The sequence below is a fragment of the Drosophila montana genome, unplaced genomic scaffold, assembly GCF_035044405.1.
Source record: "Drosophila montana isolate Dmon_TW-CO22-7 unplaced genomic scaffold, ASM3504440v1 contig_3231_1, whole genome shotgun sequence".
Classification (NCBI taxonomy): Eukaryota; Metazoa; Arthropoda; class Insecta; order Diptera; family Drosophilidae; genus Drosophila; species Drosophila montana.
In genome coordinates, this window is record NW_026998113.1 from 140265 (window position 1) to 162911 (window position 22647).

The 22647-nt window shown below is 44.0% G+C and overlaps 1 protein-coding gene across 3 annotated transcripts; it reads right to left on the reverse strand.

The window, feature by feature from the left end:
- Positions 1-860: 860 nt before the first annotated feature.
- Blimp-1 lies at positions 861-21893 on the reverse strand. Of its 3 annotated transcripts, none has more exons than XM_064690018.1 (6): positions 21389-21893; positions 5220-5824; positions 4994-5110; positions 4644-4682; positions 1770-4353; positions 861-1700 (listed from the first exon to the last, which is right to left on the reverse strand). In XM_064690018.1, exons 2-6 carry the CDS (start codon positions 5703-5705, stop codon positions 1153-1155), a joined length of 3774 nt encoding a protein of 1257 aa, XP_064546088.1. In that variant the 5' UTR covers positions 5706-5824; positions 21389-21893; the 3' UTR covers positions 861-1152. The 3 variants fall into 3 exon arrangements, with proteins under 3 accessions (XP_064546088.1, XP_064546087.1, XP_064546090.1); XM_064690017.1 differs by lacking the exon at positions 21389-21893 and adding an exon at positions 6433-6739; XM_064690020.1 differs by lacking the exons at positions 4644-4682; positions 21389-21893 and adding an exon at positions 6433-6739.
- Between the last annotated feature and the right edge of the window lie 754 nt (positions 21894-22647).

Consider the following 22647-nt stretch of genomic DNA (forward strand, 5'->3'; position numbering starts at 1 on the left):
ATGTACTTAAGTTTATGGTAATAATTATTGTGTTTCATAATACAAATACAATTGTAAATGTAAATGTGGACAAATGGAAACAGTCAAAAGCACCGATTTTCAGCTAAGTTTTTTGTTGTTGTTCTTTTTGATTTTTTTTCTTCATATTTTCTTGTTTTTTTTCTTTTCTGTTTTCACTAATCATAATAATCATATAATCATAATGATAATCTCTACGTGGCTAAGTAATTAATAGCTAAACACTAGTGAATGAAGCGGTTTGCAAATTTAACAGGCCTTCAAATTAATTAATTATTTATTACATATGTCAAAGTTTATTGTTATTGTTTTTCTTTTAATTATTTACAGTTTGCTGATTTTATTGTGTTGCTGCTGCTTTTAATAAAATACATACAAATATATAATAAATATTTATGTTTATATATTTATATATTTATATATAAAATACGTATTTGCAGTATTTATTTATTGATTTTTTCATACATTTATATTTCTTCTGCTTAAATTTGGAATTGTAAGCAAATATTTGTGTTTGGTTTTTTTTTGTTTTCAGTGCTAACGAAATTCAAATAAGGCAACTTGAATCTAATTGTGTATGTGTTTTTATGTCTATGTATGTTTACTTTTATGCATAACTGTACTTGTAATTTACAACTCGCAACTCGGAAACAAATTTAAATGCATTTTTAGTTTTCACATCGAATCAAAATTGTTGCTGTTTTTTTGCCGTTTTTATTATTTTGCTTTGAATGGTTTTTTTTACAATTAACAGCTTGAAATGATTTTCCAGTTGTTTAATATAAAATATTTATCAAAAATAATATGCCGTGTTTTCTTTTCTATGTTTTATTCAATTTCAGTTTTCTTATTATTTTTTTTTTTTTTGCTGAGGGACTGCCAATTGTTGAGATCTAGTTTTTCATAGCGCGAAATGAGTTGGTTTTTCTTTTAATAAATTTTGAGTGGGTTTTGTGGGGTTTTGTTTTGGGCCCGCCTGGCTATATACAATCTAATAATAATACCGTTATGTGTGCTTGTGTGCTGCAGTTAGGTAACGTCTGTCCGCTTCCGTACGGTTCTCTTAACTTCTACGTGTTGTTGTTGCTGTTGTATTGCACTTCAATTTCAGTTACGGATAGTTGAATGCCGGATTTACGTGCACTCAATGATCATGGGCTGGCTGGAGGACTCGATGACCGAGGGTCGATTCTCCTGCGTCTGCACGAGCGGCCCGTGCAGATAGCCAGCGTCCGGCAGCGGCTTCAGCGACTTGGGCGAGTGCTGTGCGAGATGATGCGGTGGCCCCAGATGCTGCTGCTGTTGCTGTTGTTGTTGCTGATGCGTGGGCGGCTGTCGGCCGGGCGAGGCCTGTGGCGGCTGCTGTTGCGGTTGCTGCTGTTGCATGTGGTGTGGCGTTGTTGGCGGCGGCAGCTGATTGGCTGTGGTCAGCAGCATGGGCGGGCCGCCGTGCGGCGAGTGCATTAGGTGGCCCGGCGGCGCATTGCTCGCTTGCGCATGCGGCTGGTGGCCCTGCAGCTGCTGCATGTGCATGTGCGGCTGCTGTCCATTGCCGCCCAGCGGAATGAGACGCGGCGGCGACTGGGCGCCGGCCAAATGACGCAGGCTCGGATGCACCGGATGCATATGCTGCTGCAGCTGCTCATAGGCCTCGCGCGAGTCCGGCTCCGGCAAATCCTTGTCTGCAAGCGGAAAACCATTTTGAGCAACTGTTGAATGTGAAGCCGAGCCGAGCTGTGCTCTGAACTTACCCAGGCACTCGGAGGTGGCCGCCGCCGCCATGGCCAGCTCCTCCTCCAGATTGTTGGGCTTGCAGCTTGTTGTCTTCCAGTGCGTGCGCAGGCCGGAGGCGCTGATATACTTCTTGTCACAGCCCTGGCACACATAGGGCCGATCATTGGTATGGAGACGCTTGTGCAGCTTTAGATGGACGAATTGCGTAAACTTCTGCGGGCAGAGATCGCAGGCGTACGGCTTCTGGCCGCTGTGCAGCCGCAGATGGGTCTTCAGATTGGATGTGCTGGAGAAGCGCTTCTTGCAGATGTCGCACTGATGCGGCTTCTCGCCCGTGTGCACCAGATGATGCTTCTGCAGATGCGCCAGCTGGGTGAAGCTCTTCGTGCAGACATTGCACTTGAACGGCCGCTCCCCGGAATGGGTGCGCAAATGCACCTTGAGATTGCTCAACTGGCCAAAGGTCTTGCAGCACACATTGCACTCGTAATGCATTTTGCCATCCTTCTTCTTCAGCGGATACGGCAGCGAGCGGTAGCCGCGCGAGGCCAACGAATTGGGGCTCAGGGGGCTGCCGCTGCGCGGGCACGAATTGCCATCCGGACTGAGGCTGCTGGGCGGCGAGATGCGCAGCGGCGAGAGACGCTGCAGCGGCGTCAGCGGCTGCATCAGCGGATGGTTAAGCATTTGGGTGCTGCTCTGCAGCAGATGCAAATTGGAGGCGGAGCCGCCGCCGCTGGACGCGTTCGACTGCCGATCGAAGGGCGAGTGCGAGCTGTGCGGCGGTGAGTGGAACGTGGACGTAGCCGCATGCAAGGACTGTGCGCCCGGGTAGCTCGCATAGCCGGCATAGCTGGGCGAATGGCTGCCCGGCTCATAGGCGGCATGATGGGTCCTCGACGGCGAATAGATCACATTGTGATGATGATGGGAGGCGGCGGGTGGCGGCGAGCATTCGCCTTTGATCAGCGTGGCGCGACTCAAGCCGAGCTCCTGCTCGCTCACAACGTGCGCGCCGTTCAGCTCTTGGGGCTGACCCAGATTAGAGCTGGAATCGGGACTAACTGCATTGCCATAGCGCTGCGACTTCTTGTAGCTGTAGGCCATCTCCGTGGGCGAGGTGGGCGGCGGCGTCGCTGCGTTCGCCTGCCTGCAGGCATTGGCTGCGGCGGCAGCTGCCTCCAGGCGATGCTGGCTGGTCAGTATGGTCTCCAGTATGCTCGAGCTGGGCTGGGCGAAGCGCACATAGCGCTCACCAGGCGGATCGGCCTCATAGTAGGGCTTGCTCAGCGGCACAATAGTGCGCGTCTGGCCGCCCGAGTTGTGCTCCAGCACAATTACCGTCGAGGAGGCGGGCTGTGTGTTGGTTGGCTCCAGATGCTGCTGATGCTGGTGGTGCTGCTCCTCGCCGAGCGTTGTTGTGGTGCTGGGCGGGCATAGCGAGTCCTCGGAATGCGCTGCCGCCGCTGCCGCTGCCGCTGCCGCCGCCGCTGCTGCAACATGCAGCTCGTGCAGCTCCTCCTCCTCCAAGCTGACACCGGCTGGCGGCAGATGCTCATCGACATCCTTGAGCGGTTCCGTTTTCACACAGCTCTTGTTCTTGAACTCGTACTTCAGCGGCATTTTCACCTTGAATTTGCGAAACTCGTTCTTATCCGACTCACAGCTGGGCGTGGCGGCGACGGCAGCGACGGTGGGCGTGGTGGCTGGCGGCGTTACACTGCTGGGCTTTTGCGCCTGCGCAATGACCGTCTCCTTGGGCGCAATCGCCTTCTTGGAGCAGTCGAGCACATAGTTGTGCTCGCTCTCGCTATCGCTGGAATCCTCCGGCGGCGTCAGGCCATCCTCCTGGCACTCGTTGCTGTGGTAGCCCTCATCGGAGCGCACCGACCGCACGCTGCCATCCTGCGGCGTCAGCTGATGCTCATAGTGCGCATCCTTGCCGCACAGCGGCGATCCAGCCGTCTCCTTGTCGCAGCTGCTGCTGTTCAGCGGCGAACGATCCTGCCCAATGATCACGGACGCGTGCCGGCTGTGATGTATATGCGGATGCAGCGAGTTGGAGCTGCTGCTGCTGTTGTTGTTGTTGTTGTTGTTGTTGTTGCTGGTGGTGCTGACATGGGCAGGCGGACTGGCGCGTCGACAGCATTGGGCAGCTGTTGTTGTTGCTGTTGGCGGAGGAGCAGCTGCTGCCGGCGGCGCACCTGGCAAATGGAGACCCATCACATAGGTAATGTGACTGACAGCCACCTCGGCGGGTATTTCTGGTGCGGCCATTGCATAATGGGGTTTCTTGTGCGCCAGCTCCTCATCCTCATCCTCCTCCTCCTCGACATCCACGTCCTGCTTGCAGGCACCGAATATGGTGCGCTCCGGATCCACATCGTAGCCCAAGCGGCTGGCAAAGTCCTTGCAATACCAGACCATCAGCTCCTCGTTGGGCAATATGTCGCGGGTGGTATAGAAATATATGTTCTCCTGATGCTGGCACGCAACCAGATTCATGACCGACAAACAGTACGCGGAGGCCACGTAGCGCATCCAATTCGATTGCGAACGATCCGAGCCATCCAGATAATAATAGTCATCATCCTTGAAGATCTACGGAGAGTTATGAGAACAGAAAGAGCGAGATTGAAGAATGCTCGATATGATATTTTCCTTGGAAACAGCAACAAGTTGAAGAGACAACAACACAGAAAACAAACTACAAAAGAGAGCAAGCGCAGCGCTTGCTGAGCGATAGAGACAGACAGAGTGAGTGAGTGAGAGAGAGCGAGAGAGGAGAGAGCGAGCGTGAGTGCAGTTAGATTTAGTGAGAGAAAGCGATAGAGAGAGAGAGTGCGTTGAATGGTTAAGAGTCACAAATAAAACAAAGCATAAAGTGGTACCTTAATATTCCCGTAGGTTATGTGGCGTGTTCCCTGCACCTGATTATTTTTTTTGGTTTTTTGATTCAAATTCAAATCCGCAACAAAATGCAAAATTGTAATTTGGAATTTTTATAAACGGTTGATTTGTTGGTTGTTTTTTGTAGTTGGGTTATATATATTTGTATAGTAATTGGGTTTTGTTTTTGATATGCACATGAAATTAAAAATTAAGAGAAACCAGTTGGTTAGTCGCATAGTTTTTGCTTGTTTTAAAAAGTAGCAAAATGCAGCAAAATAAAAATATGTTAACCATAGTTTTGTTTAAACAAAAACCAGTTAATGCCCGTTAATTGTGATTGTGTGCTTACCCGCCAGAAATAGCGCGCCTTATTCTTATCATTTGGATAATTTGAGGTTGGAATGCCTTCGAATGGGCCAAAGCGTGTGCCGCGCGGTATGACGCCGCTGCTCCAAACTCCTTCAGTCTGCACACAGAGAGCGAGAGAGAGAGAGAGAGAGTGCAGTTAGTACAATTAGCTCTGCTTGATGGCTCAACACTCTTACAGCCGGCGAGCTTCTGTGGTCGGCACTCACCTTAACATTTGGCGTTGAGTAGACCATGGAGGACTTGAGCGTCAGGCTGCGCGGCAGCGTTTTATCCGCACGATTGGGCAGGCCGCGCTCCGCCTGTACGTCGGGCACCAGATATACGGCCAGACGCTCAAAGTCCTCCTCGCGCATGCGCGTCACATCGTAATCCTGTGTGCCGTCCGGCGTTGGACTGCGACTGCGACTGCGCGATCGTCGCAGCAGCTTTGCATGATGATGTGGATGCTGTGCATGATGATGATGCGGATGTGGATGTGGATGCGTATGTGGATGTTGTTGCTGTTGCTGTATGGCTATGTGTGTTTGTTGTTGTTGCTGCTGCTGCTGCTGCTGTGGATGGCCAGCCAGCTTCATTGTGGCGGACATTTGTTGCACTTGTTGCGGCGGCGGCAGCGCCTGCTGCTGCTGCTGCTGTTGCTGCTGCTGCTGCGGCTGCTGCTGCTGCTGTTGATGATGATGATGTCCATGCATTTTAAATTTACAGCTAATTGTTGTTGCTATTCGCTTCTTAATGCTAGGCTTAAGTGCGCTTTTGTGTTGTTGTATTACTTAGGCTGCTAGCTGTTGTTGTATTTAAAGTTTCACTTGATCTGCAAAGATAACGGAGCGGGAGAGAGAAAGAAAATAGAGCTTTAGTACGCGCTGTGAATGTTCTGTGCTGCTTTTCACTTTTTTTCAGCCAGGGCTATTAATACATGCGTCACACACACACACACACACACACACACACATATATATATACACATAGAGACGCACACACGCACACACTTAAACAGAGACAGGCAAAGCTTCGCCCACTCACTCAAAACTACACTCAAAAATGTGCCTGTTTAAATGTGTGCGTGCGTGTGTATGTGTGTGTGTGCCTGCAGTGTTGCATTCGTATTTCAATGGCGTCGTCGTTGCTGTCGTTATCGGGAAAATAGCGGCAAAAAGCGTTAACGACGAAGCGTCGAGTGGCTTCGGTTCGACGCTGTCATCGTGTATGCGCGCGTGTGTGTGTGTGTGTGTGTGTGTGTGTGTGTGTTTGCATAGTTCAAGATTGCGGCCTTAATGGAGGTTACGCGTTCACGTTCAGGGGCATTCAGAGGCAAATCTCTTTCCCGACCAAAAAAAAAAAGTATATATATATATATGCATATTCTTATTGAAGTTTAAGGCAAAGCATTTAGAAACTCATTCAGAATTTGACACTCACGTGAGGCTGTTACGTTTTTTATTTTTGTTTGTTATATTTTTATTTTGGCCAACTGCTGTTTGTACTCTCGTTTTGCTGCTTTTTGCGCTCATTAATGACAGTTACTTTGTTCCAAATATATAAATTTGAATTAATATATTCCTGTTAATTGAGCCGCTGAATTCTTAATTTTATTTGTATTGTTGTTGCTCGCACACTGAATAATTTCAATCATTTATTGCTGCTTTTCTTGTTGTAGTTGTTGTTGTTTGTTTTAATTTTTGGACTTTTGGTGCTGGCAAATTACGCATCACTTTCTGTTTCGTTGCTGGTTTTCGTGCTCGATATATTACGCATACGCCGCGTTGACCAGCCGAAAGCTTGCATTGTTGACTGCAGCCAGCAAATTTCCAGCAATTTAGAAACAAATTTGAATTAATTTCTTAGAGTTTTACAGTTTTTTTCGGTTAAAATTTGTTGAGTTTACATTGTTGAAGTTTGCGAACCGGCGGTGAGAATAACACCGTTAGCGAGAACAACCGACCGCACCGCATACCCGATTGCACTGAACCAACTCACGGCAACGACATCAGAAATATTTTGTGTCTTCCCGTTGGATTCTCAAACCCGCTCGCAAATCAAATTGCGCTCACAAATGCAGCTATGCGGAAATGTATAGAGGCAACAACAGCAACAATAGCTAGAGTGGAGGGCAACAAAAATGCATCGGGCAACAAATGCAAAGAAAACAAAAACAAGAACAACTAAAATTATTAAACTAATGTGCAAAAAAGTTTTTAGAATGAACGCTGTGCCCATCCACACAGACGCGGACCGAGTGTTCCTACTACTGACCCACATATACACAATATACATGCAACCGGCACAGGCGCCATGCTCAAAGCTCGCTCGCCTCTGCCTCTGCCTCAGCCGCTGCCGCTGCAGCCAGACTAGGGAGAGACCGCCGCCACCGCTGCCGTCGGCAAACGAGCGACCCGGCATTGCCCATGAATGCACTCACTCAGCTGCAGCAGCGACGGAACGCCAGCGCAGCCGAAAAAAAAAAACAGTTAAACGCTCAAGTTTGTTCAAGGGTTGCGCTTTTGAGCGCCATGCAAAAAAGCTTTCGCAGTTGCTTGGCGAATTCATGCGGACTGCATTTCGCCGCGCGCTTTCAGCATCGGCGGGGCTGCTGCTGCTGTGGCTGTTGTTGCTGCTGTTTCTGCTGTTGCTGCTGCTGTCGCTGTCGCTGGCGTCCCAACGGTGGTTGCAATCTAACGTTACTTTCTGTCTCTTCTTTGCGTGGTTTGTTTTTGTTTTTACTGCGCCGCCGCTCAATCATGAACTTATTGTGCAAGGCTGGCAAAGGAATTGACGGCGGCAGCGTCCATATTGATGAGCCGCACATTTTCTTGCGAGTCTTTTTATGATGAGCTTGTGGCAACTGTTCGTGGCAGACAATGCCACAAGTGTGCTTTGCGTGCTGACAGCTATGGAATTCGACATGTCCAATTATGTTGCAGGCTTGATGCAGCATGTCAATTAATTTAGAGCCTGCTTAACATAAGCTTTTAAAAGCTATCAATCAAGTTAGCTATTGGCTGGCTGAGAGTAAGGTTAAGAAAGGAAACTGCCTAAAGTCTTAAGGCAAACCTGAATATTATTAGCATATACCATATTTTATATAGTATACAAACTTTTATTTCCGATTCCCTTCAAATTTATTGATTGAAGTAAAGTTAAGATTAAAATTCGCAAACAGTTCAAGCTGAAAGCTTTCAGCTGCTGTCTCAGTTATATGAATAGCATAGAATAAATTAAGTGAATTATCAGATCTGTAACATATGTATGTCCATATAAACCTGAATAGTTATTTTATATATTGTTAGAGTCTTATCAGATATGCATTTAAGTTCTTTTGATAACAGCTCATTATTTACAGACCACTTAAGAATTGTAATCATAAATATATATGCACTCACCCAATAGTTAAAATGTTTTGCCATTGGCTTAACGGTAATTTACAATAATCGTATACTATTTTCTATTCCGATTTTTATATTTTGGGTCTTTGCCGTAAGTAAATCTGTGAGCTACACGCACGTAGAATGCGAACTGCGGCGACGTGCAGCATAAATGAGAACTTTTTGCCCAGACTTTGGCAAATGGCAATGGCGGCAAAAACACGGATGCAAGCACATCGACACAGATACAGCTACGGCTACAGATACTTTATCTTTGTGTGTGTCTGTGTGTGTGCTTGCATGTATTGCCGCCTAGTTGCACTTGCACTTGCGTTGCAATTGTAAAATTGCACTTCGATTCTATTTTGATGAGTGCGGAAACGTGCGAACACTTTTGGCTAGCTGCATGTGCGATTATCTGTGTGTGTGTGTGTGTGTGCCTGTGGGTGTGTGCATTTGTGTTGGCAATTGGCGCCAGCCGCGAAATAGTTATTCACTTTTTTTCTCAATCTCAATTTTATTCTTTTTTTAGGTACTTTCGATTTTGCACTGCTCGGCAATAAGGGACTAACTTTCGCTGAACGCTAACCAAAATTGGATAATGCATTGCTCTGTCGCATCTTAGCATAGAACAGATGCGTTTTGCCTCTAGGAAGTCGTCGGCATAAAAATAAACAACAAAATAAACTATATTAAAAGGCAGTGTATGTGTGAATGACTGTGTGTGTGTGTGTGCAGATAGTGCGCCAAAAGCTTTTCGCTATCGCTATGAAAATGAAAATAAACAGCTGCACACACACTCACACACATCCACAAAGATTAATATGTTTACATGGGTGTGTATGTGTGTGTGTGTGTGTGTGTTTATAAAGAGTTGCCCGCATTAGAAACAAAAAGTAAAAAGCTCAACGCGTTTCCAATCATCGCACAATTGCATTTGAAGGACACGAGCGCAACGAGCGTAGGGCAGGTGGTGCGAACGGTTGGGGGGCCAAGCGGGAATTGAACGCGAAATTTGTTGAGAGAGTGGCGCAGCAATTTAAAAATAAATAAGTGCCACACACAAACACACACACACAAGTGCACACTTACACGAACGCATTTCGTGTACACGACATCATTCCGAAATAGTTGGCAGAACTTATGCATACCCTACAATTGGTATAAGTAGGTTAAGAGAATGCCAATAGAAACAAATTTAATAAAATTATTTTGAGATTAAGAATCTGATTAAATAGAGAGTAGAAATAGTTAGCAGAGCTAGTGCATACCCTACAATTGGCATAAAAGGTTAGAAATAGCCTTATAAACTGATTAAAATTGAGGTCAAAAATATAAAGTATATTTATTACAAATCTGAAATAGTTGACAGAACTCATGAATACACTACAATTGGCATAAATAAGTGAAGTTATAAAAAAAAAATTAAATAAAATTAATTGAGGCCGAGCCTTAAAAGCTGATTGAAATTGAGTTCAAAAATATTAAATACTTTAATTGGAAATTATTGTTAAATTATGATTCACTTAGGCGCTTCGCCTGCCCGTTACATGCTCACTGACTAATTCAATATACCGTATAAACTTAGTTTATACAACAACAGTAGCCATAAAAAACTATTAGAAAATTGTCAACCGAAATGACTCGTTGGGTTTAACATTCAACTTGAACGCAGGCGACCCGCTGACGTTGCCGTCGTCATCATCAGCGTCGTCTCCGAGTGCATTTGCATTTTGATAAGCTTTTGCACATTGCGCATACGCCGTGTTTTACCGCCGCCTGTGGCTGCGTTAGCTATGCGCCCGACCATGTTCTTATGCATATAGTATATATATATGTGTACATTTATATTTATATGTAGATGAATTTCTATATGTACGAATTGTCGTCTGAGTATTGATGCAGTGCTCATAATAATTTTGTTATTCTAGACTGTGAAAAACTTCCGCAACGTCGTTGACGCTGCATCGATCTTTATCAAATTGCAATGGGGAAGCGTTGCGAAACGAAACAAAATGCAACAAATGCAATTGCAACAACAATATTCAACAATAAAAACCAAATGGCGATATTTCGATTCAAGGACAAGTGCGCGATAGGCAACGCAAACTGTACTAACCGCAGCCCATATACTACCTATATAAATGCATACATCAACATATATACATATATATATAAAGTACTACTGATAACTTTGCAGCAGCAAAGGCCATCAAATGTCCGCTTACATAGTGTCGTCTCGCTCGGACTGGCTGGGTGTCAGGGCTCACTGGGTGGCCTTGCGAATAGTGCGCTATCTAGGAAATCTACGCATATCTGTTGGGTATTCTCAATGAATAAACAAATTTCACGATGTATTTATAAGTGCAATGCAAATATTTGTTTATATTGGGGAGTGCCTGGGTCGTTCGTATTGTGTATTGCGTTTTCCACTAAAACATTTTCTAATCGGCTTTCCCATCCAGCAGGCAACACTTCGTATTCGCGTGTGTGTATTTCCCTGATGATTCAGTTGCGAAGGGTGCGATTTTAAAGACATGTGGAAAGTAAACGCCGGAAAAGCCATAGAACTTGGTAACAATAGAGTATGCTAACCAGATAAGTTGCTGAAATTTACTAGCTATAAGGAAGCGATTTTTTTGAAGAGCAGGCACTTAAAGCCAGTTAGAACTAATTGTGCATTTAATTAAAGCTTCAGCTGAAAACGCGCGAGCAAATGATGGGAAGAGAGAGGACGAGATTGAGCCCTGGATCAGTGGCTCAAGAAGTTACATGAGGGAGATGAAAGACGTTTCTTAGAAGACTTTTTTGTGTGTGAAAAGCAGGCACTTAAAGCCAGTTAGAACAAATTGCGAATTACAAAATAAAGCTAAAAACGAGGAAGAAAGAGAGAGAAGGGATCTGAGGCAGGGATCTGTGTTTTGTCTATGAAGAACCGGCACCTAAAGCAAGTTAGCACTAATTGCGAACAATAAATGCAGCTTAAGCTGAAAACGAGAGATACAGAGAGAGCGAAACTAACCAGGGTTCTGTGGCTCAAGTAGTTCCATGGGAGGAGAGAAAGAAGACGTTTCTCATGAGACGAATTCTCTAAGCACAAATTGTTAATATCTAGATTAAATATTTGTGGATCTAAAGATTTTTAAGATTTATAAATATCTAAAATATTTGTGTGTAAATACAAAAAATTTTTATTGCTAACAAAATATATTTTATAATAAATATTATAACTATATCTAAAAACTAAGCAATCTTTATTTGGTTGCAATTGAAAGCTATCTAGATCTCAAGGACGCAGGGATGTGTATAAAGTTAAGTATTAATGTGTAAAAACATATATGTATATATTGCTATTTATTCATGATTATTTATTGAACTTGTAGAACATTTTCACATTGAATATTGATGAATTTATTATTTACAAAAGTCTACGGGCTGCGTGTGGCACAAATTATGATGTTTATGCATTTAGATACGGCTACAAAAACAACAAACGAAAACAATTTGCGAGTAACTACAAAACAAAATTTTGAACGGGCGTGCAACAACCCGGAAATATAAATACAAAATGTGCGCTGCAGCAGAGGCTAGAGAAATAACAACAACAATAACAACAGCAACAACAGCAACAAATCCGCGACAAATATCTGACAGAATTTGTTGTAACGCTGAGTGCTCGCATTTATTTTATGTGCATGCAAAAACGAAACGAAAACACGACAAACAAAGGGCTAGAGGGGGGCTGAGGGGAGTTGGGAACTGGCAGAGTGAGCAAACAGCGCGGGGCTGTGTGCGAAAGGGGGACGGTGCATTCAGCTGATAAAATAAAATTGTGTGCTAAGCTGAATTAGTGTGCGTGCGTGTGTGTGTGTGTGTGTGTGTGTGCAATAATTGCCAGAGCTTTTTTTCGTTTTGTAGTGTAGCGGTAAGGTTGGTTGTGAGGTGGTTGGGGGGGTGGGGGAAGGGGGTGACTGGGGGTTATTGCAGTCAGTCAGTCAGTCAGTGAGCATCATCATCATCATAACCTTGAGTCACAAGTCGAGAATGTGCATGCGAATAGAATGCACAAATGGAACGATGCAGCGATGCGCACGTCGAATTTTCTGTATGCAAAGTATCTCAAAGTGAGTATCTTTTGTGCACTGACTAGTTGCTCTCATTATCTAACAAAAGCAAGCAAGCCTGAAATTAATATTTGCAATTCAAGGGCAGCAGCAAACGAAATAAGAATTGCAATTCAATTTATGGTAATTAAAATTGATATCTAAATAAAATATGTATATATATATATATAAACAAGCACATACACAGACAAATACTATGTATCTATACCAGCGAGCTCTACAGACAGCACCCCAACCCCTGCCACAACCAGCCAAGGGTTGCATGGGCTGTGTAAAAGTATTGTTGCGGTTTCGTTGCACTTTAACCTTGAAATTTGTTGCTCACATTTAGCGCATGTGCAATGGCAATGCAATTGAGCGCGCTCTCACCCTCCCTCTCTTTCTCGCTCTCTCTCTCTCTCTCGTTTGGTCTCACACTGCTTATCAATTGGTTGCTGCTTTTTGTCAGTGTTCGCATATTAATTAGCTTCTGCCCGTCGTTCAGTAGCTGCTGCTTCATTCGACACGAGCCCAAGTCTCGCAGTCGGCTTTGCATTTAAACAAAAATTTCATTTTTACTGCAACAATAACAACAATTAAAAGCGAAAGTATATTAAACCTTAACAGATCTGTATATGAGAAACAATGAATAAATATATATGTATATATATTTAAAGATTTTTATTTTTGCAATCGAAATGTATCCGCCTCTATTGCTGTGCGCAATCTTGATTTATTTCAGCTTTGCGAAATGCTTATAACTCACACAGTCTTTACACACACACACACACACAGACACATCTATATGTATATGTATGTAAATATAATTATATATAGTTACGTATATGTTTATAGGTGCAATAGCTTTATTGATTGCCTTGTTTTATTGGCATTTCGGCTTTGACGTAGGTCGTTTGGCCGCCTAATCATAAATTAAATGCAACTTTTTCGCCTTCGCCCCACTTCGCCGCGCTTCGCCGCACAATTCGTTGCCCTCTTATCGGCTACCATTTAGTTACAGTTAGCTGGAGCTGCTGCTTCTTCTGCTTTTACATTTGCCATGCACTTGCCTTTCCTTATCAGCTGATTTAGAATTTATTCTGCTTTGTGTTTTTTTTGTATTGTTTTTCGTTTTTCTTTATTTTTTTTTCTGACTTATTGCGCAGTGAAAGTTTTACATTTTGTTGTTGATTTTGTTAGTGTTAATTAAAGTATTCAATTTTGCCGTTGAGTTTGTTAAGAGAATTTTTTGCATGCCTTGCGCTACAATTTTGTGAGGCACATTAGTTCGAGCAGACAACTTAACCGCAATCGAAAAAAACTGGTTTAAATATACATAAAGTAAAGTTTAAGATGAATGCCTTAGAAACGCCTGGAAGCATGCTACGAAAATTTTAAGAGTCGTGGGAAGCAATAAAATAATTAATAAATACTTATTTATTCTTCTCAGCTCTTCCTAAAAGCCAAAGAAATGTTAATTTTTAGAACTTGTCTTTCTAAAATGTAAGTGTTGTTAACATATTTATATATATTTAAATTAACTCCAAAGATTTAATATAATATTTAAATATAATCAAGTAAATTTGCATATTTTAGGGCCCAAACTACTACTACTTGTTGACTTGGTGAGCTCCGCAGTGGAATTGCATCATCTGCAGCTGACGCACTGGGGTCATTGCACCCAAAGGTCAAATGCAGCGCAGACAGTTGACAGTTGCATGCCACATGGGGCATGATGTCATGGCTACCAGCTAGTAGATGCCGCTGCCAAAAGAACAATTTCACCACAAACGATAAAAATTGCTAGCAACAATTAGTAAGAAAAAAGGACTGGAAATTTCTAAACGCAAGCCGAGATTAAGATGTCCGGGCTCAGGTAGCTGCAACTGCAATCGCAGGCAGCGAAGCGGCTTATAAGGATATATATGCTGGCCATAATCCTGTGTGCGAGATTACCTTGACGACACAACAACAACAAACACGACCTACGACAAAGCGATTGAAAATGCGCATAAATTCGAGACATGGAGCGGCGCTGGGGGCTGGCAGACACAGGAGCAGACTGCCTGACTGTGGGTGTGTGTGAGGGGGCGGGGGTGTGCGGAAAAAAGTCAAAGTAAAATTTGCCAGACAACAGAAAAGGCGAACGACCCTTTTCAGGCAGCGCCAGACGACGCCAGTTCGAAGTTTCCATACGGGGAAGTGGCTGCAGCAGACGCCTTGCCAATGTTGCCACATTATGTTGGGGCAGGGCCCGACGCAGCCGTCGCTGCCAATGCTGCTGCTGCCGCTGTTGCTGCTGCTGTTGCTGCTCATTATCCTTTTCGCTTTTCATACATAAATCGCTGGCGCGTTCATTGAACTTTTGGGCACGTACGTTGCACGGTCGTCGGCTTTTGCCGGCTGCCAGTGGTATACACACCCAATACGGAAAGCGAAACACACAAACGACAGGACAACGACAGCAAAAGCTGTACACAATGCACAGCACAGACAGCAGACGAGGACGACGACGACGACGACGACGACGACGACGAGGATGAGGACGAGGACGAGGACGACGACGAGCACAACGACGAGCCAAACGAAGGTCCTGCTGCTGCTGCTGCTAATGCTGCTTCTGGGCCTGGGCAGCTGCCTCGCTTTGGGTTGTGGTCTTGACAGTGTGCAGTTTGTGCAGTGCGTCGTGCTTGGTGTTGGCGCCGGCTGCGCAGCGACTGCGGGCAAGGACCCTGAATGCAGCGGCAGGACTATGTTGGGGCGGCGCAGGCGCTAGCGCACAAAATTTCACTTTTAATTTTTTGCACTCCAGCCATTCAGACAGAACGGCAACGATTCGATTTCGATGCGAGCAAGCGAGACAACAATAGCAGCAGCGACAGCAACAGCGGCAGCGGCTGCGGCGTCTGCTGCTTCTTGTTGTTTGTGTCTGGCGTGGAGTCAGGACTCGCGACGCTGCTGCTGCTGCCATTACTGGCTGCGAATTTTGGAAGGTTATTGAACTGCCAGGAACAGCAGCAGCAGCATGTGGTAAAAAAAAAGAAAGGCAAGAACTTTCACAGGACATGAGGCGGCGAGCTTTATGGTGCGCTAGGACATGGTCAGCCAGCGCCTGGCACCGGGCACCGGACACTGAACATGCTCATGTCGCAGAAAAGCAAAAGTATAGAATTAATGCTAAGTATATTTTACGATTTACCTTTTCCTTAGATTTGTTGCACAAGAATTTTGGTATTGTTTTTGGTCTCTCAGTCTCCTTATCGCTCAAGTATTGGCCAAAATGCATTTTAAACGCGATTTGAAGAAACTGATTATCGCAAAAATATCGCGAAAATAGATACGATAAAAGTATAGTGTTCTACGGGCGTATGAACACATTGCCACGGTCTGTTCGGCTTGCCGTATTGCTGGGATATATAGACAATATATATACAGAGCGTACACTCCTCGAGCCTTATACACTAGAATCTTACACTTAAACGGCACTAAATCGATTTGCTTGAACACATTTGTGGTATATCATTTCATTTTCTTTGTATAAAATGCAAAACTATTTTATTATTATCATTTTATTTTTTTTTTTTTTTTGTATATATATTTTTTGCTATTTTTTGTTAGTCCTCGCGACGCGGCTGCTACGCCTGCCAGACATGACCTGCCCAACGCGCTAACATCCCGAGTCAGGACTGAAGCGACTGCCAGTTCAGCGGCTGCCACTTGGCCAGCCCGCTGTCGCAGCCGCTGCCGCTGCCGCAGTCGCCGTCGCCGTCGCAGTTGCCGTCAGCGGCGACAGCGAATGCAGCCCGAACGCAGTGCAGACAGTAAACAAGCAGACATGCAAGGGGGCCGGGCAAAAGGCAGGGGGGTAGAGGGGCTCTGAAGTGGGGTTGGCACTTGCACTTGGCATGAGCTGAACTCGCGCATTTAACAATAACAACAATGCGAAAGGCAGCGATACAAGGGCGGCGTCCGTCGCCAGCATTCGCAGTCGAGCCGAGTCTGCAGTGCAGTCGGCGCCACGCCACGGGGTTGTTGCCAGGCTCCCTCCCTCCCGTGTGTAGGGGCTCTGTGGTGTTGTGCAGCGCTGCATGGTGCTGTGATTTCCATAGAAAAACCCAAGCCGTTTTATTGGGCTAGGTCTGTCTATGCAACACGAAGCTTTGAAAGCTAACAGGAATCGCTTGCTTGTAATATTTGGCATGAGTATAGTTGAGGAAAAAAGTTGGGTTCTTGAGCATATTAATAGATTAGCTTAACTGTGCTCCCGTATGTAAGTGCAACAAAGGATTATGGAGAGCATTTCTACACTTGCCCCAAAAGAAGACACCGAAACACATTTCTTATTTCTGTATACAAACAATAACTGACTGACCTTGATCAGCCAGTTTTAGCTCTGTAAAATCGTCAAATAAGATAAGATTTTATTGCCCAGGTAAATAAATTGCACTATTAATAGCAAATTGTTGCATATAGTCCAGCAAATCTTATCTGAAAGTGTAGTTTTAACAAATATCAATAAAATGCCAAGTAAAGTTTTTACTTAAGCACATGCATTTTCTTTAAGTGCAGCGGAACCCAACGTAAAGCTCTGCAGCTAAGCTCTCTCTATTCCTCTCTCTCTCTCTCTCTCTCTCTCTCCCGCTGCAACTGCATGTTTTGTTGGAAAAGTTCGCACGCCAGAGGGTTGATTGCGTTTTCTATGCCCTGCGACAGTTGACAATGAACTACAGAGCCAGAAACCGGAAGTGTTCAACTGAACTCAACATTATGCAAGCTGGCGCAGTTAAAGCTCTGGCAAAAGCTTAGCCCCAGCCGCAAAACGTCTATTAATAAAATTTCAAGCACGTTTTAAGTGACGGGCAACTGTAAAAAGCGTATTAAGAAAAGCGTGCAGCAGAAGGCGACACATAAAATACCGTTACACAGGTTGGGCTGTGCTTATTAAAAAAAAATGTAATTTTGTCATAGTCAAACGGCAATTACAGGCGCGCTGACTTCGTGGGTCGCATAACGTAATGCGGCTGATTACGAATTACGTATGCGTGGCGCGTAAATGAGCATAATTTGATTTCAACAATACGAACAACAACAACAATCGAAACAAAAGAGTCAGCGTGTCAGCTCCACCAAAAAAAAAAAGGTGGAAAGAGACGCCCACCCACTGAACTGCGCCGATCGACGTTGCGCTGGCTTCGTCAATGTCACAGTCAATGCACAAAAGCAACAACAACAACAATGTCTGCATTTACAGCTAGCAGCAAACGCCACACGCGATAGTGTCGGAACAGCAACAACAACAACAACAACATGACACAGAACCTGTCGCTGCAAAGTTCAACAAAAGCAGCAGCCGCAGCAGCAGCAGCGACTCAGCCGCCTCGGCGCATGCGCTTACGCTCTGAGCGCAAACGGGCACACACAAAGCCGCGCGCTGCTCTCCACTCGCGCTTGTCTGAGTATGCGTGTGTGTGTGTGTATGTGTGTTGGTGTTGCTTTGGTTATAACGCGCTTGAGTAGGTCGGTCATTGAACTGGCGAACTTGTTTTCTTTTCATGCCTCTTTTGCTGTGTGTGCGTCCGTGTCTTTCGTTTGATTCTTTTGCATGGCCATTGCACACTTTCTTCCTGGTGTGTGCGCGCGCTCTCTTCAGCCACCTGTGCGCGCGCGCCCTCTCTCTGTCTCTCGCTCTTCCTCTCTTAGCCAGCGCTCTCTTAAGCTCTTAAGCTGTATATGAAGCTGCGATGCTGGCATGACTTGCATGTTGCTTGCAGTTGCAATGCGTGGCAAGTGCACCGCCCAGAGCTGCAGTTGAAGCTGTCGCCGGAGCTGGAGCCTGGCCAACAAGCTCCAAAGGCAAGCAACAATTCTAATTGTGCAGCAACAAAGAAAGCAAAAGGCGCTGCCACAGGCAAAGTCAATAACCCCATGCATGCAGTTGACTGCAGCTGCGGCAAAGAGTAAGAGTGATTTGATTCCCTTTTCATGACGTGACGGGCAGGCTTAGAAAATAACAAAAAAAAAAATAAGACGAAGAAAATGTGTAAAAAATAAGTGCATCGACAGGCGGAGCGCAGACAGTGAGTGCTGCAACTGCTGCAACAGCAAGAACTTGTTGTTGGCGGCCCCAAGTGCAAGAACCTCGAACACACGCCATGTGCCCATGAGCATTTGCCAGTTGAACGCCCTTTTCACGGCAAATGATTCCCTGATGCCGATGCCGATGCCGATGCTGAGCTGCCTTGCCAAGCCAAGCCAAGCCGTGCCTTGCCTTGGATTGCCTGCCTGCCTGCCGGCCTGCCTGTACCGCCTCGCAACCTGCCCCAACGCGGGCCCACCGCACCGCTGCAGCAAGGATGGTAACTAAATTGCAGCGTTGAACTGGTTTGGTTTGCGGCAAGCGGCAGATTCACTTTTTGTTTGGTCGCGCCCTTGCCAACAACATTCTAATGCTAGACTCCTATGGGCTTGCTGTCTCTTTCTATCGCTCACTTGCGCCCTCTCTCTCTCTCAGAAATGAAAATGAAAACCGTTTTCAGGCTAGATTGAGTTCGTTGCCTAAGTCTTTTGTTTGGACGCGCAGTCATTGAACTCGGCCAACTCAACGTGCGTGTGTGTGTGTGTGTGCGTCCGTGTGTGTGTCTACATAACGCAATGCCCAAAAAAAGAGCTGCAAAATTCGTGCCAAATATCAACAACGACAACAACAATAGGAGCAACAGCAACAGCAGCAGCTACAAATCATCGAGAGCAGCTTTTCGCTGCTGTCTCATTTGAAATGCAAAACAACCTTTTGCTTGAACGCCTGCTGCCAGTTTGTATAATATATATTGAGCTGTGCATGCCCCCCTACTCCCCGCCCAGCCCTCGCACAGCTGATCTGTCATTCTATATGCCATTTAAAATCAATTACAATTGAAGCTATTGCTGTCGCCTTTAACAGGTGGCAACTGCGTCTTCGGACAGCTGCAGCTAATGACCTTGATATTGAAATTGAGCTTTATGTGCATTTGCTGAGTGCCTTTGCTTTTGCCTTTGCTTTTGCTTTTGTTTTTGCTTTTGCCTCTGCTTTTGCCTTTGCTTTGTTCATTCATCTCGAAGTGAAGCGTCAGCGTCAGCGTTCGCGCCACGTTTCGATTTCATTTCAAATTTGTTTTTGTTTAGACAATATATCACAACTTTTATTGTTGTTGTTGTTGTCGTGGTTGTTTTTGTTGTTGTTTCTGTTACGGCGCTGCGAGTCATTTAAAGTCAAAGTCAAGGTTTTTCTGCCTTACGTCGCCAATTATTTTAGCATCTCTCTCTTTCTCTCCCGCTCTCTCTCTGCCTAGCGCTTCTTATAATATATAAAGTTACCAACTTTGTTCGTATATATATATATATATATATATATTTATATATCTGTGGATATCTGTATGCCTTTAAATCTGTGTGTTTGCCCATTTATTGTTGCTGTTTATTTGTTTAAGGCCAGAAACTGGTTTTGTCTAATTATTTTTGTTGCTCACTTTGCTAGGTTCTTATTTGCTTTTTTTTTGTTTGTATGATTATTAAAAATACAATTTTTATATATAATTTTTCTAATGAAATGCTATCCAGACTTGGCAGCTCTTCATTGTTGAGTCAGCGGCAAGTGGTCTAAGCGTATTTTGTTTTTAAGGCTTGATTAAATTTCTCATAAATTCGCCTTAAGAACTTTTTTTATATACACCCCATTTTACTAGCCTGACAGTAATTAATCACTTTTTGGGCTTTATATGTTCTTTAATTTTGTTTTATTTTTTGTTTTGTTCAGTAAGTTTGAAACTCGTTTTACCCGCGGGTTGATTATATAATACCTTTATGTATTAGCATAACTGACACTAGAAAGTCTTCATCTTCATAGAGATTCTTAGCCACATCATGGTTAAAATTAAACGCATTTATGTCCACTTTGGCTTAACATCTTCATTGTTGGCCATATTTCAGAGAAAGACAATTAACAAGACATAATTTGTTAGCAAATTGTTGAATTGAATGGAGTGTAAAAAAGACAATTAGCAATTCTCACTTGGTCTTGATGATAAACAAGAATTAATACTAATAATAATACAATTAAAGTGGCTGGCAAATTGATTATGCAATTTGTTATGTGGCCTTCTGTCTGAGATGAGTGTATTTATCGATGGCTCATTTGCATTGTTTTGGTTGTTATGTAATGGCCAAGATAAACCAGGAAGTGCTCAGACAATTAAATATTGTGATCTTGTGTAAACAAATTACTATTAATCACATAATACAAGTCATGGCGCGTTCGAGCTTATTACAAACTATTGTTTTGCGTGCTTTACTCTGAGTAAAGTTGGGATTTTTTCTTCTTAATGATAAAAAGATTTGCAATTGAGGTATGCGAATATAATCTATGCTCTTTGGTTATCTTAACGATGCTTTCTTTTTTAGATATTCTAAGGATATATATTTACAATTTCAGTTTTAGCCGCGTAAAATAAAAACTATCCGGAAGATACATTCGACATCTTACAGATTCATTTGATTTAAGTGAGCTTTTTTTTGTTTGGAATATCTATGCTATAATCTCTGATATCTAAGAAGGGCAAGAAAATGGAACTTTATTGAAATATAAGCCATGATTTTAACTATTTCAAAGAATCTAAAACTGCGATTGCTTCTGGTAGGGTCTGAGAGTTACGGCAACAAGTTTGGTAAGTTAATGGAAAGCTTTCTTTGCAGAACTTTCGAGAATCTTGAACAAATTTCTGGTAAGACCTAAATAGATAGATATATAGATGCCAAGACCAAGACTTCTGACTGGACTTGAACAAATGGTTTTTTTTTACAAATACTAATAAATTAAAAAAAAAAAAAAATTTTATGCTTTAAATTAAAAAAAAAATAAATGTGAATAACACTTACCATTTTCATTGTTTAAATGCATATCCGTGTTGCTTTAGTTGTTGTGAAGCTGCTGCTGCTGACGATGTTGTTGTTGTAGTTGTTGTTGCTAATTTTAAATCCATTACGTAATAAATCCAAATGCTTAAATGCCGTTTACTTGTATTTGTATTTGTTGTTTTTCAATTATTATAAACACTAGTTGTTGTTGTTGTTGTTGTTACACATTTTTGGCACTGAAGTGCACACTTGATTTTGTGGGCGGGGTATTTGAACTAATTGCCTAATTATATGTAAAACTTTGCTATGATATCTTTTGTAGGCAGTCTTATCAATATGCAAAACACAAATTCGTAACTTTGTTGCACCTTTTGTTGTTTGTAGTTGTTGTTGCACAGAATTTAATTTGTTTAGTTTTAGAAGGTGTTTTTTTGATTTTGTTGTTGTTGTTGACGGTTAGCCGTAACGTGCACTTCTACATCTTCTTCTTATTCTTCTAAAAGCAATAAAAACGTAACGCGTGCTGCTTACGAAACCATGTCTCGATCGTTTTGTTGCTTACGGGAAACTGAACTACGGATGAGTCGCGTTGCGACTTCAATGTCGAACGACAGCAGCGGCGACGTCGTTAGAGGCTTCTGAAAGCAGCAGCAGCAGCAACAGCAGCAGCAGCAGCGCCGACGCAAACAGATAGACTTTTTCAGCATTTCATTACACGACACGCACTCACACACGGACACGGACATCAGCTCTGCCCGCTGCTTTCTACAGCGACTCTTCTTTCTCTTCAAAACACACACACACACACATAGACACATACAGACAGCACAACAGCGGCAGCTCAGGTGTCTCAGGTTCTTGATCACGCACACACACAAAGCCGCAGTCGCTGTCTCAGTCGCTGCCGCTGCTGCCTTCTTTTTACATTGAGCGCAACGCGTCGTCGCGGTATCTCTTCGGCTTCGTGTGTATGTGTGTGTGGTGAGCGCAACAGGCCAGAACTTTCATTCAAGGTGAGTGCGTCGGCAGAGCTGCCAGCAGAGCCATCTCTTTGGCATTGAGCGTTGGCGCTGCTGCCGCTGTGCTTGTTGTTGTTGTTGCTGTTGTTTTTGCCTCGCTCTTTACTCAATAAATTCGTGCTTTTTGCAATAGTTCTAAACGCCTCTAACACACACACACACACATAGACGCCATCAAACGGAGAGTGAGCGCAAATTGAGCATGCGAGCGTAAAATTACAACATTTTCAAGGCTCGCGGCAGCAGCAGCAGCAGCAGAAG